Below are 15,229 nucleotides of genomic sequence, written 5' to 3'. Positions count from 1 at the left end.
AACTGTTGCCACAAAGTTGAAAGGGTACAATCATTTAAAATAACTTGTCAGTGGAGATTGTATGGCTGTTATTGATTCTTTGCCCTATTTCTGGAATGAGATGGTAAGATGGCTAAGGCTGTTTTTTTTACACGGGTGGTCCAATCTGATCAGATCCACCTATTAGCTTTTCAGGTGGACCTGATTGGACCAGCCATTGTTCTCTATGGAGTGCTGACACCCGCTGGCATCCGATCTGACCCGATCTGCCAAAAAACAGGTGGATGGGGGAATCTATTCCCCATCCGTCCGGCAGATCGGATGACAGTCGGATGGAAATAGACAGGTGGTCAGTTTCCATTCGACCGCCTCAGAGAACAACGGGGCTGTGTCCGTATCTACACTGCATAGCTGAGCGGACACGGACCTGTCATCTGCCTGCTCAGTAGAGAGATCCCCTGCTGAGCAGGCGGATGCACATTACAGAGTCCGCCCGTGTGAAACCAGCCTAAGTGTCCACAAACTTTTAGCCACATTTAGTGTATTTGCGATTATCAGTATTTAATCTACCTTTTGCAGTTCAAACGTAGCCTGAAAAAGAGATCACACAAAAGGTTATAGTTGTAAAATATTTTATTTGTAAATGCTGATCTTCTAAATCTGCTTCCACAAATTCCAAAACCCATAACACTCTGTATACTCCAAAAATCATTTTTTGCCAACATTAGATACTATTTTACAGGACAGAAAAAAATGAACTGTAGGACAAATACTGGTAGGATGTTGAGATATTTTACAAGAAGAAAAATATTCAAGAAACAATTTCATACAGCTATTTACCAAGAGAAAAAAAATATATACAATTAATTTCTTTGTACGATAAAAAATACATCATGCCATATACATTACAAGTTCAAGACTGTGTGACTGAATAGATCAAGAGCATACAGTCGACTTCCATTGTGCACACAAATAAAAAGCTTTTTTTTTTTTTTATATTCAGCCTGTGAAGTGTCAGTACCGGAATTTGAAGTAGAAAAAAAAAAAAAAAGAAAAATTCAAAAGCAAACTTTCTACAAGCAAGCACAAATTGTATCTTTTTAAGAAATGTAAACAAAAATTCTTATAAATGTTTTAAATTAATTTTTCCAAACCCTACCTCCAAAGTTCTGCAGTTGCAAGTACTGTATTCTACAATTAATCTTTTTTTTTTTTAATTTAACAATAGCAAAAATGCTATCATGAATCATTTTCCTTTCTCATGATTCATTTATTATCTGATGACCTAAACCTGACATTTTTTTTCCTTTTTTACATGTATGCCGATAGGGAAAAAAAGAAAAAAAAAAAGAAAAGCACAGCCCTCCATTTGGGTAGTTTTAGCAGTTATTCACAGTTATCAAAAAATATAAGCACAAAGAACCTGACTCGAAAAGAACAGGGATGTTACAATTTGACTTGAAATGTGAAAACAAAAACAAGCAGGACCAAACTTGATCAATGTTAAACCAAAAAGAAAAAAAAAAAATACATGCCATCGCATTTAAAACAAAAAGACCACAATTTTCTCTAAACTTTTTTTTTTTTTTTTTTTTTTTGGTAAGAACCAAAAAATATAATTTCTTATATGATACAAAAAAAAAAATCACATTGTAACATCCCTATCTTATTTTTTTTTCAAAATTAGCACCCAAACTGCTGCAGAGTCTGGTAGCATTTGGTCAATCACTATTTTATAATGTATTATATTTTCAAATTATTTACACAGCTGTACAAAGTAACATAATTTTTGTTAATTCTGCAAGTAACAGCAGCAGCTTGGCTTTCTTCTATTTTTTTTCTTTTAAAAAATAGCTTCATTCAGTTATCCAATAATAAATACAAAAAGTTTCTCTTATTTTACAGAAATAAAAAAAAAACTACAATAAACTGACTCATGGAATCAAGTATTTTAAATGTATTTTAGTGCAAGTTATTTTCCCTTAGCTCTATCCCTAAGGAAGTCGTTTCAGTACATTCCTTGTTCAGTGGTGTCTACGTTTATTTATTTAGTTTTCTTTATTAGAGGGCCTGCCCCTTTTTCATATAAGGCTGTGGCCAGCACGCTGGGCTTCTTCTTTCGCTGGTGATCTCAGTCTTACATTCAGGTATTTGCCCGCTTGCTGACGTGTTTCTTGACCCAGTAAAACATTTTCTTCAGTGAACACGAAGCAAAAGCACTGGACTCACTCAGAAACCAGCTGCCTGGTCAGAACACTCCAGAGAGGCGTGACAGAGGCCACCTCCTTAGGCAGCATCTAGTTTCACTTGCTAAGCAGGCTTTGAAGACACAAATGTATCATTTTGCCAGCATGTTTAATCACATCTCAGGGACAAGTAAAACCATGGAGTAGCAAGGAATGCTTTCAGTTCATCCATTTCCGGCAGTTAACGGCACCACAGTGGCAGGGGATCTTGTGCTGATCATCTTCAAAATCAAACTTATAGTCATAACAGAGCTGAAAAGATAAGACAAAGCCATCAATTCTGATGTAAAAGTGCATATATGTTCAGAATTACAGTAAACGTATAAAAAAACCCCCCCAAAAAACACTGGAGTACAAATACGTTTCATAAAGATATAAAGGTCTGGAACAGGGAGTGTCTTGTGCTTTTGTTACATACAGTGCATGGAACTTGTATTCATACCCCTTGAAATTTGTTACAACCAAAAATGTAAATGTATTTCATTGGGATTTTATGTGATAGACCAACACAAAGTGGCACATAATTGTGAAGTGGAAGGAAAATCATATGTTTTTTTACAACTAAATATCTGAAAAGTGTGGCGTGTATTTGTATTCAGCCCCCTGAGTCAATACTTTGTAGAACCACCTTTCACTACAATTACAGCTGCAAGTCTTTTTGTGATGTCTGTGACGGTGGAGGAGCGGTGTATTCACTGCTCCAAAGAAGCTGCTGGCAGGACTATTTGTGACGCCCTGCCAGCGCAGCACCCCAGTATGAAAGCACATGGGCTTTCACACTGGGTTTGCAGCTGAGGCTTTTTTCAGGCGCTATTTTTAGTGCTGTAGCGCCTGAGAAACGCCTCTAGTGTGAAAGGAGTCTAATGGATTTGGGTCTGGACTTTGACTGGGCCATTCTAACACATGAATATGCTTTGACCTAAGCCATTCCATTGTAGATCTGGCTGTAAGTTTAGGGTCAGTGTCCTGCTAGAAGGTGAACCTCCACCCCAGTCTCAAGTCTATTGCAGACTCTAATAGGTTTTCTTCTAAGATTGCCCTGTATTTGGCTCCATCCATCTTTGTGTTCACTGAAGAAAATGTTTTACTGGGTCAAGAAACACATCAGCAAGCGGGCAAATACCTGAATGTAAGACTGAGATCACCAGCGAAAGAAGATGCCCAGTGTGCTGGCCACAGCCTTATATGAAAAAGAGGCAGGCCCTCTATCCCTGACGTGATGTGTTCCTTGGCCTTCATGATGCGGTTTGTTGATGAAGGCTCTCTAACAAACCTCTGAGAGCTTCACAGAACAGCTTTATTTATACTGAGATTAAATTATACACAGGTGGACTCTATTTACTAATTAGGTGACTTCTGAAGACAATTGGTTCCACTAGATTCTAGTTAGGGGTATCAGAGTAAAGGGGGGTGAATACAAATGCACGCCAGACTTTTCAGATATATATTTGTAAAAAAAATTGAAAACTATTTATCATTTTCCTTCCACTTCACAATTATGTGCCACTTTGTGTTGATCTATCCCAATAAAATACATTTACGGTTGTAACATGACAAAATGTGGAAAATTTTTAAGGGGTATGAATACTTTAAAAGGCACTGTACATACAAACATACATTCTAAATTCATTGCCAAGAAGTTTACATATACTGAGTGAAGTAATTATAAGTGTTGGGCTGAGGAGGGTAGAATTACACCATAAGTACTACATTTTAGAGGGAAGTTTCTATTCCTATATACAACCCCAATTCCTAAATACAACCCCAATTGTGGGACATTGTGTGAAATCTACATAAAAACAGAATGCAATGATTTTCAAATCTCATAAATCCATATTTTATTCACAATAGAAAACATATCAAATGTTTAAACTGAGAAAATGGACAATTTTAAGAAAAAAATAAAGGTAATTTTGAAATTGAAGGCAGCAACACGTCTCAAAAATAGTTGGAACAGGGCAAAAAAAATAATCAATTATATATATTTATTAAATACAATAACAATTGAAAGTGCCCCTGTCCCCCCATGCTCACACACAAAGATGTATGCATACGTAAGTTGCGCATGCATATGTAAATGGTGATTGCACCACAAATGTGAGGTTTCGCTTTGATCGTAATAGCCAGAGCAATAATTCTAGTATCAGACCTCCTGTGCAAGTCTAAACTGATATCCGGTTAAGGCTTTTAAAGCGATGCCTATGGAGATTACAATAGTTTGTCGCCATTCCATGAAAGTACGCAATTTTAAAGCGTGACATGTTAGGTATCTACTTACTCGTAACATCTTTTATAATTTACCATACAATTGGGTATTAAGCTGTGTTTTTGTGCATGAAAAAAGAAATTGCATTTGAAAAACAGCTGTGCAAATATCGTGTAACAAAAAATTGCAACAAACTTTTTTTCTCCCAGGCCTTTGCTTTTAGAAAATAAATATTGTTTGGGGGGTCCTAAGTAATTATCTACTAAAAATAAAATGCAGATTTTTAGATGTAAGTGAAAAGTGTCGGAATTGGCTTGGGGAGGGCAGCTAGTGGTTAATAGCCAGAGAAGTTTTACCCAGTTTAATGTGTAGCAAGCGAGAAGAGAAAGGGCATAATAATCCCTTTTAGCTCTGATGACTTTAACACATCTATTAGTGGGTATTCAGAGATGGGTTCATTCTGGTTCCTAAATTGCGCTTCTAAACTATTGCGAACAGCTTCCTCTTTAGTGAAGTTAATTAAAAAGATTTCCCCACCTAAGACAATACTTGCCTTCTACCCGATCCAGTGATCTTTCCTTCAGCAGGGTCCTGGACAGCTCTTTTCTATACTGCCCACTGCAGCACCAATGGGCAAGCCATACGCATGGTGACCTCCAACAGTCCCTTTGGACTAAGGCTTGCCCACAACAATAAATGGGGCTGAGGAACACATTTGCTGTTTAAAGGGGAGCCGACAGAGACTGTTGGAGTTAAGAGCACCAATCTGGGAGGAAGGTAAGCATTATCCCAGCTGGGCTACAGTCAGGAGGGTGGGGGATTTTTTTTTTCTTTTTAAAGAAGAACTTCACTAAAGGCAAAGCTGTCCTTCAACAGATCTCATCACAAGAAGGCCAATAAATAAAGGTACTGTATTTACTGTGAGCCTGTGTCAATGGCATGGGTTTGCCATAATTTTCTGATGCTTCTGAGATTGTTCAGAATTCAAATGAAGAGGTGTCTTTGACCTGCAATTGACCACCTCCTAACCTGCTTGATACTAAAGATAAAAACTTTACCATAAAGCATTAATCTTTCTTTATCCTTCCCCTGCCCTGTGTGAAGGGTAAGGGGGTGGGGAAAGAGATCCAGCGCTGCGCACGACTGCATCTCTTCTCCCCTCTCTTCCTCTTCAAAAAGAGACTTGGACAGCAAATGCATTGAGGAAGTGGGGGGCGGGGCTAAGCCCCTCTGTGTGTGTCTATGGAGCGTGGCTCCATTGACACAGCTTGGGAGCGAGCGGGCACCCAGACAAGGGTTGCTATGGAAACACACAAAGAAGAGCAGAAGCCAAGCTCACCGGTGGGGGGACCTGAGAAGAGGAGGATTGGGACCGCTCTGTGCAATACCACTGCACAGAGCAGGGGAGTATAACGGTTTTGTTATTTTAATTTTTTTTTTTTTTAATTAGACTTTAGTAATTGATATCAACTTGCACAGTAAAACAAGGAAGTTTAAAATGACACAACAGTGATGTAATTCCATGTGCTTCAGCCCAATTAACCTTAATCTAATGTGAGTCTTTAGAAATAAGATCACAGCTAAAGCTTTGCCATAGCACTGGACCCGGAAGGTGCTCCATGACTAACCAGTACACTCAGGCCAGGAAAGTGCAAAATGTAGAGCACAGTGCCCAAAGGACATAAGCCAGGCAAGGGGTACAGCCTCCAGTGATAGTGTGGTGACCAGCTCCAGCAGAGGTGAACATGGAGTCTGGAAGGAAATCACTGCAGGAAAAAAAACAGCAGTGTAGCAAAAAGATCTTGACTTAAGTCACCAAAATTAGAGGGCTAGCAAAAGGAAAATTAGACCTCTTTTCATCAAAGCTAAAGTAAAGGCATCCAACCCTCCTAGGACACGTGCCAAAAAAATTGAGAGATGCTGGGTAGAGGAGCGGGTTATCAGGGCGCTGGGCTTATTACTTTTCTTTTTGCCAGTGCACCAACCTCTGTGTACCAGTGGGTAGTTAGGAAACGTTTTTTCACATTTTTTTATTTTTTATTTGTGACATGAAAAGAAATCCCTACAATTAGAAAAAACATTGCCAAAAGTTAACATCAAAATAGTGGTTTGAGCAAAGACCATAACAGATAACCTTTAAAGCGGTCACAAGCCCTGAATTTATCTTGCTGCATGCTAAGCAATGTGTCAATAAAAACACTCAAATACCTATAAGGCAGGATTGGTGCTCTGCAGTTACATCCTAGCTTCTGCTGCTGCTCAGGATTTGTGTAAATAAGCCAATCACAGTGTCTGCCTCACAAAGATTCTGCCTAAAGGCAAGGCTGTAACCAGGAACGTGCAGAAGAATAAGGCCCCTTTCACACTGTCATGACTTGAAAGTCGCACGATTTTACCGCAATTTTGGTGCGATTTCAGGGAATGGTTGTGTAAACTCAAGGTGTAATGAACAACTCGCAAAGTCGGACCAAAGTAGTACAGGGACTACTTTGAAGTCGCACAGATATGAATGGTTATCATTGGGAATCATGGGGTATGACTTGTCATGTGACTATGTCCAAAGTTGCACGAAAAGTCACAAGTGTGAAAGGGGCCTAGGAAAGCCAATCTTGCTTACAGATAACAATTTGAGCATTTTTATAGGATGGGGCAAAATAAGAGGCTTCCAGTAAAAAAAGGACAGGTCCATTTTTTGAGTGCTTTCACTTATCTAGAAAATTATAGAAATAAAATACAATACCTCTTCACCCTTTTGTATCCTGCGGTTGGAGCTGATAATTATCTTATGCCCCTTCTCAAATGTTACCACTTCAGCCACACAGTTAGGTGCACATGAATGGTTAATATACCTAAAAACATAAGATCAGCATTACTAGCTGTTGCACAAAAGATACAGTATAAAATAAAGCCAGCGGTTACATGAACATTCTGAAAATGCATTCAGAGAAAATTGCTTCTAGGTATCTCTGCACAAAATGTTCATATCCCACCATTGGCTTTGTACAGTACCATGATCAACAATCAACAGTTTAGAGAGATGATGGACTATGGCTCAAAGACCTTCTGTCCAACTCACACCAGTGCGTTGATCTGCATTTTAGTGTAGCTGTAAACCGCAGATCAACGGAAGGAGTTCTGAAAATGAATCATTTCAAATTTGTCCTATTCACACTATAACGCTGAGCATGCATGTTAATGGACATCAAAAATGTATGTCAGCGCTCGTTAAAATGCAATTAAATTTGATGGAAATGTACATACATTTTAACGCAAGTCAGTATGAACTGACCCTCAATGGCAGCATGTTTGATACGGTCACTTGCAAGTTCATGTACCATCCAAAGTGTATAGGTACCTTTATTCTGGGTTAAATGAGGCAAACAGATTAAAGGATAGGTTCACCTTTTGTAACATGTTACACTCATATTCAGGGTGTATCATGTTACAAATATACCGGCCCCCGCACCCTGCCGATCCTCCGTTTTGGCAGCAAGTCTGTGGGGGGGGGCTTATCCCCCAACTTGCTGCCACCATCTAAAGAAAACGCGGCGGGGTGGGTGTTCTGTGAACAAATTAAATACAACTACCGACAGTCTTGGTAGCCGTTGGCTTGTATTTCTTAATGAACTACCATGGTGCGGATGAGCGCTGTGGTAGTTCATCAAGTCTTCCTGTCAGTGTTAAACTGCCTATCTGTACAGGCAGCCAGCTTACACTGGCAGTGGGAGACCTGCATGGAATCAGCAATCTGCTAATTGCTGGTTCATTGCTTTCCAGGCTCCTAAAAAAAAAAGTAGCAAATGCACATTTTTTTTTACCTGCAAAAAACAAAAAAATGTGCATTTATTATTTTTTGTTAAAAAGGTGAACGTATCCTTTAATGTACCATGACACCCACGGCATGCTGACACACATTATGCAGGCATAAGTTGGCAGCTATAGCTATTGTTTGGTTTTTCACTAGAGCGCAGTGGTAGTTTATCAAGTTTCTGTGTGCGACACTTGATCAACGTTTTTTTTATATCGTTCACTTTTTCCACCATGAGGAAACTGATGCGCAGCTAATGCTGGAGTAAGAGCACGTAGTCAGAAGTTGCTTAAAGTAAGTGGTTAGACCAGATCAGAAGCACTGAGACGCAAAGGAGGGGAAAAAAAAAAAAAAAAAAAGGTGAAAACAGTAATTTATGAAGAAAAGAAAAACAATGGAATTTGTTTATCTTACACAGAGCTTTATATCTACTTTAAAGATTAAATTATATACAACACACCATATGGCTGAGATAGAACTCAACATACCTTGTTTTGTGATGCCAAATATATTTTGAGTGTTTAAACCCATCAAAAACTCACAGCACAGCCAAGCATAGCGTTTCTGCATTACTACTCAAAACAAAGCTAGCTTTACTGCAGAATACAAAAAAGCTTGAAAACACTACTTGATGTATTACAAACCTTGCAGGTCCTCCAGTTAATGTGGCATCAATTACATGTTCATTGTCCATACGGAACATATATACACCACGATTCTGCAACAAAAGTTTCAGGCAAACATGTCTTTAGAATGAATACTGAAATAATACCAATATGCAGATCACAAAACTACACAAGGAGGACACTCTTTTATAGTTCGTTCTAAAGGGTAAATGCAAATTTAAAGAGGAAGTAAACTTCCTTTACTGACTTTTACCTATAGGGTAAACCTATAAGGCTTACCTATAGGTAGAGTAGAAATCTCCTAATCGGCGCACGGTTAGGAGGTTTTCGCACTACAAGCAGCCAGTGAAATCACTGGTGCATGCGCTCTGAAGGAATGGCCACCCGTGCCGTTACTTCAGAACCCTGTGCCGTGAACAGAGGGAATGATGTCATCGTGGCTCCGGCCAGTCACAGAGCTGGAGCCCATGAACCCGGAAGCAAGACAGGTGAAGATGGGAGCCCCTGCAGAGCTGACATTGCAGCTCTGGAACAGCTTAGTTTTAAGGTAGGTTACACAAAATGTGCATTATGACTTTACTTTGCAGGGAAAAAAAAAACTCCAGCGGTATACAACCACTTTAAAAATGTATTATATATTGCAGCAGGCATTTGTGATTGGAGTTCCCAATTTATTTTATTGTGTGAAGTACTTTTCCCCAGTTCTTAACTGGAGATCCTGCCAGTCAGTGCACTGGTCCATTTGGCTTCCTGCAACAGGGTGACAATGCTAAACTACTGCACCCTGCCATGGGCAGGACTACAGGATGCCGCACCAATTTACCTGCAGTCAATGCTCAGCTGGCCTATCAGCCCTGCCCACACTTTCTGCATTCTACTTTTATGCTTTATGGATGGGATTGCCTCACAGAACAGCACATGAATATGGCAGCTGAAGTCTGTGCCTATGCAGAGACATCCCAGGGTTCTCCCTTTTATTAGCCCTGGTACTGCAGACAGAGAAGATGTGCTATAGTGGTCAAGTAGCCACTGAGAAACATCAGATAAAAAAGGTGTTTGAAAGGGTTGTTTGTGGTAAAACATGCATCAGTCAGGTTTTACTTGCATGATACCAAGAGGGATTCAAAGCACTGGCTCAACATTTACTTGAACTACTTTACATAGATAGTATACCTGAGATTCATACAGCTTCTCTTTTCTATTGGCTACTTCATTGCGTATTATGGTTCCAATGTATTCAATCACCATAGTGTGCTTTTCAATATCTCTAGCAGCATATAACCCCAGACCCTGAAAAAAAAAACATGGAGGAAAAAAAAAAAAACATGGAGAAAAAAAATTAAATCTTAGACAACTTAAGTAACCAAATTAGCTGATCGAACCCAGTAAGGTAGCTAGCTGGCAAATCTGATAAAAAAAAAAAAAAAAAAATCAATTTTTATTAAAGTGATCCTGTCACTACTAGGTCAAAATAGCAAAAACTGAGCCCTGTAAAAAGAATAGGCGTTATATATTTACCTTTCCAGATGCCTTTGTCTTGAAGCACAGTGATGCTGCATCTTGGCCAATGTAGGCACTCCTTTGGGTGCGTGGAATACCCGCTACTTCCACTGGTTAGTACCTCACTACAGGACATACACACCAGAGGAACCACTGTGTGCCGTGGGGGTTACATGTATTTGACCCATCTGACTGGTCAAATACTTGCAGCACCTTTTCAAGACACAAGTTGCTGGACAGGTAAGTACGATCTCATTTCCTTTTACATGCCATTTTTTTTGGTGTTTTTAACCCTGTAGTGACAAGATCACTTTAAAGTGGTGGTAAATTCCCTATTTTGTACTTGTACCCATAGGTAAGACTAGAATAAGGCTTACCAGTAGGTACAGTAAAATATCTCTTAAATGTGAACCATTTAGATTTTTACTATAATAGCAGCTGATGGCATCACCGGCGCATGCGCACTGTGCTCTCAATGGATGGCGTGACGTTCATTGAGAGAGCCAGGCTGTGGCCATAACTCCCATGCGCATGTAAGGGAGCAACGCCATCATGACTTGGCCAGTCAAACAGCCGAAGCCCGCAAACCCAGAAGGAAGACCGGGTGAAGATGGAAGCCTTTGCAGCGGTGACAGCGAGCCGCTAGAGGTCTTCATTTTAAGGTAAGTCTTTCATAATGTGCTAGTATGCGATGCTGAGACAACACTATTATGTAAATCCCGATGGCTGTGCAGGTTACAAATTGTCTGGAGCTCCTTTAGCAACTTCTCCTGTGATCAAACTATACAGCCTAGTTTTGTAACAAAGTGAGAAGAGAAGATCTGCTTGCAGCAGACTAATGCCATCAGCGTAACCTAGACTTAAGGCCCGTACACACGATGCGAAAATCAAGAGTAAAATTTTGTCCGACGAATGATCTGTCGATTTTCGAATCGTTAGAATGGTGCTTTCGACAGCCAATTCCGTTTTTTCATCAGACAAAAGCTGGATGTGCAGACTATAACATTTTAGTCGTACGTGAACTCAACGCTCGATTTTCGTTTAATTAGTGCGGTTTTCGTATGAAAAAAATCGTAAGAGCAAGACTACGCATGCTCAGAAATGAAAGAATACATACAAAACTATTCAACACATGACGTCACTTCTGACGTTGTATTCTGTCGTAAGAAAATTTCCGTATGGTGAGTAACCTCTTAACTTTCGACAGGAGACTAGCATGCAAGAAAAAACGGACAACCGGTCGTCCAAAAATCTGATCGTGTGTACGAGGCTTTAGCTGACTGGAGCTCAATATCTGCTTTTTTAGGATTGAGCTTATTTTCAATGATACTGTTGCTGTGTCGAGTCAGTAAATTTATATAGGCTTGTAAAGTTACAGAAATGATCTGTTTAAATATTTTCTACTTCTGTGCAAAGTTAAAAACCAACCTGAATCCGAGACCTAGCCAGGTAGACATTGGACTTCCATTCAGTCTTCATCTTCCGGTACTGAGAGGATTTAGTATGGACGAACTGCTTGCTGTAAGGGGCATTCAGTTCTCCTGTAACTGTGCTCTGAAAGGACTTTGAAGTGCTGGTGCTATTCAAGGTGTGAGGCCTGCGGATAGTCACATAACACCACACAGAACAGAGAACAATGAAGATTACTTTTGCTTCAGGTATAGAGTACATAAAAAGCAAGCCAGAGCAGTCAATAGCAGTATAAACACTCATATACACAGCTTAAGACAACAGGGTCTGGAAACAACACACAAGAGCACAGAGCGTTAGAGATGCCTTAAATCCTGGGCTGTACAATGTGAAATGAAAAGAAAATACCTTAACACGAACCTCTTGACATGATTATTCATCTTGGGCTCGGAGCGGGAACACCCAGTGGGATTGATGGCCAGAGGGAGCTCCATTAACGGGTTCCGCCCATAACGGAAAGTGTATTTTTCACAAGCCTCAACTCCCGGGAGCTGCAGAATTGAAACATAAACCACAAAGAACACAGATAAGATAAGGGAAATCTGTACAGAGCCATTCTAAAATTGAAAGTGATATTAGACCCAAAAGCAAACATATTGCAGCTTACAAATTCCTAGATGTGAGGGCTGCATTCATTTTCTTTTTTGAGGCTTGCTTTCTTCTATTTTCATCTGGTGATCTGGCCAGCAAGCCTGCTGTTTTACCAAAGAAGCAGCTCTCCAGTAGAATGTATCAGTTTACAGAGTAGAGACAAACCATTTAGCTCTAGCAGGGGTGCTTTTGATGGTCAGCTTTATTTCTGTAAACCTTTATCCCAAAAGGGAACAACGGTTTGCTGTAACTGCTTATGAAGTCTGAGTTTGCCTTCAATTTCTTAGTGCTAGTACATCCAACAGTCCCCCCCCCCAGACGGATAATACAGCTGCCCAAAGGTGCCTCTTGTGCTCCTTCATCCAGAGTGGAGGCACTCAGAGGAGGGTGTGTTCCTAACCAGATCACCTGGGAAAAAATCTAAGAAAAGAAAACTGTTGCAGCCACCACATGTAATAATTGGTAAGCTGCAATTTATTACATTGTTTACATTTTTTTATTACATTTGTGGGCTTAATACCACTAAGATTTTCTTTATCCAATATGATTAACCACTTCCAGCCCACGGACGTCATATGACGTCCTGGGCTTTGGGCGGGCATATCTGAATGATGCCTGTAGTTACAGACATCATTCAGATATTGCCGGTTTCAGCTGGCGAATCTCTACACCATAGGAACGATCATAGCGGCCGTTCCGCCGCTTGATCGTTCCTATGGGAGGTGAGAGGGGATGCCCCCCCCCCCCTCCCTCCGGTGCTTGCTCCGACTCACCGTTACGATCGGTGAGGCAGAGAGTGGATCCGCCGGCTGGGCGCGATGTTATGACGTCACGCCCGGCCTCTCCATTCAAAAAAACGGCGCCGCTTCGGCTGGGAAGCGGCGATCGTTTTATTTTTTTTTATTTCAGGCTTCCCAGCCTAGTGGTGAGATATGGGGTCTTATTGACCCCATATCTCACTATTAAGAGCACCTGACATGTCATATTGCTATTACAAGGGATGTTTACATTCCTTGTAGTAGGAATAAAAGTGATCAATTTTTTTTTTTTCAAAAACGTGTCAAAATAAAATATAATTAACAATAAATAAATTTTAAAGCGCCGCTGTCCCCGTGTGCTCGCATGCAGAAGCGAACGCATACGTAAGTCCCGCCCACATATGAAAACAGTGTTCAAACCATACATGTGAGGTATCGCCACGAACGTTGGAGCGAGAGCAATAATTTTGGCCCTAGACCTCCTCTGTAACTCAAAACATGTAACCAGTAAAAAAATTTCAAGCGTCGCCTATGGGGATTTTTAAGTACCGAACATTGGCGCCATTCCACGAGCGTGTGCAATTTTGAAGCATGACATGTTATGTATCTATTTACTCGGCGTAACTTCATCTTTCACAAAATGCAAAAACATTGGGCTAACTTTACTGTTTTGTTTTTTTTTTTAAACACAAAACAGTTTTTTTCCCCCAAAAAACGCGTTCGAAAAATTCCTGCGCAAATACTGTGTGAGATAAACAGTTGCAACAACCGCCATTGTATTCTCTAGGGTCTTTGCTAAAAAAACATATATAATGTTTGGGGGTTCTATGTAATTTTCTAGCAAAAAAATGATGATTTTTACATGTAGGAGCAAAGTGTCAGAATTGGCCCGGTATTGAAGTGGTTAACTGTGACTGTGGTCAAATAATGTGTGACCCATCATTATTTTTTAAGCTAAACTCTTTATAAGCTGCATTAACCCCCAAAGCTGCTGCCACTGTCCCACCCTTATTCATATGTAGGTGCCACTGATTTCAAAGAGTAATCCTAAGAGGCAAGAAGAGCAGGAGGAGAAGGGGGGTAGACTGAATAACCTAAATACTTCAAAGTCATTTAGTAATGGGGTTTAAAAAAATACATATTGTTAATATATACATATGAACATTGAATAAAAGCAGTAAAATATTTAAGTGTAAAGAAGTTGAAATGGTGCCACATCTCCATTGTATATGTATGAAATGAAGATACAGCTTTAAAAGAGAAGTTGAATTTTTTAATTTTTGGAGAAATCATACTTACCTTCCTAGGTGGATGCAGCCTCGATCCGATGATGGAGCGCTCAAACACCACTGATCACTTGGTTCTCAGTGCTCCGTGAGCAGAGAACTGGTGACTGTTAAGTCACCGGCCCTCTACTCTGCTCTGCTCCCCCACGCTTACTAGATCGCTGGGCTGTGGAGGGGCAGGAGCAGATGGCTGAGGATCTCAGCGGTTTGCTCAGTTGGGTGCCGTTCCAGGCATCTTGGTGGATCCCAACCATATGGTTGCGATCATTCCCTAGCCTGGACCGGCGCAATGACGTCAGCCAACAGCGGGCTTCACCCCGCTGCCTGCTGAAAATGGGTCACAGGAGTGCAGAAGGAACTGCACTCCTGTGATCCATAGAAGATGTACAGCCAAACAAGCTTTGTCTATACTTCTCATTTAATGGAGGTGTCAAATGCATGCACATCAGATAGACAATCATGTTTTATGTAGCAGAATCAGTTGATTAATACAAATTTACTGCATTTAGAGAAATGATTATTAGAACTTCTTTGGTAAAACATACCGATTCTGCGATCCTTGTAACTGCAGATACAGTTAAACCAAAAAGGTCTTCGCCTTTCAGGTAAATTGGAAACAGCCTGAGAATTTCTGAATTCTTCCTGCAGTTTGCAACAGGTTCCAGAATTTTGTCCCAAACGCCTGAAAAACAACGTAATAGATTATGATTAAGCAACCTTTACAGAAAACGTATACATGCTTTTATAGCTGGACACCTG

The 15,229-nt window shown here is 40.2% G+C and overlaps 1 protein-coding gene across 10 annotated transcripts in view; it reads right to left on the bottom strand.

Annotated features, from left to right (window-relative positions):
- Nucleotides 1–594: 594 nt before the first annotated feature.
- KMT2C (lysine methyltransferase 2C) overlaps nucleotides 595–15,229 on the bottom strand; it is a 454,559-nt gene continuing 439,924 nt past the window's right edge. For 9 of the 10 annotated variants that reach the window (XM_073629967.1, XM_073629975.1, XM_073629970.1 and 6 more), the window contains 7 exons: nucleotides 15,016–15,152; nucleotides 12,184–12,326; nucleotides 11,794–11,962; nucleotides 10,039–10,155; nucleotides 8,884–8,957; nucleotides 7,172–7,280; nucleotides 595–2,477 (listed from right to left, as the gene is read on the bottom strand). In XM_073629967.1, the coding sequence (XP_073486068.1) occupies nucleotides 2,385–2,477; nucleotides 7,172–7,280; nucleotides 8,884–8,957; nucleotides 10,039–10,155; nucleotides 11,794–11,962; nucleotides 12,184–12,326; nucleotides 15,016–15,152 (842 nt within the window). In that variant the 3' untranslated portion in view covers nucleotides 595–2,384. The remainder of the gene's footprint in view (nucleotides 2,478–7,171; nucleotides 7,281–8,883; nucleotides 8,958–10,038; nucleotides 10,156–11,793; nucleotides 11,963–12,183; nucleotides 12,327–15,015; nucleotides 15,153–15,229) is intronic. The other variant, XM_073629969.1, reaches the window with a different exon arrangement.

This window comes from Aquarana catesbeiana, linkage group LG05, assembly GCF_042186555.1.
Source record: "Aquarana catesbeiana isolate 2022-GZ linkage group LG05, ASM4218655v1, whole genome shotgun sequence".
Lineage (NCBI taxonomy): Eukaryota > Metazoa > Chordata > Amphibia > Anura > Ranidae > Aquarana > Aquarana catesbeiana.
This window is presented reverse-complemented; position numbering and strand designations above follow the sequence as displayed.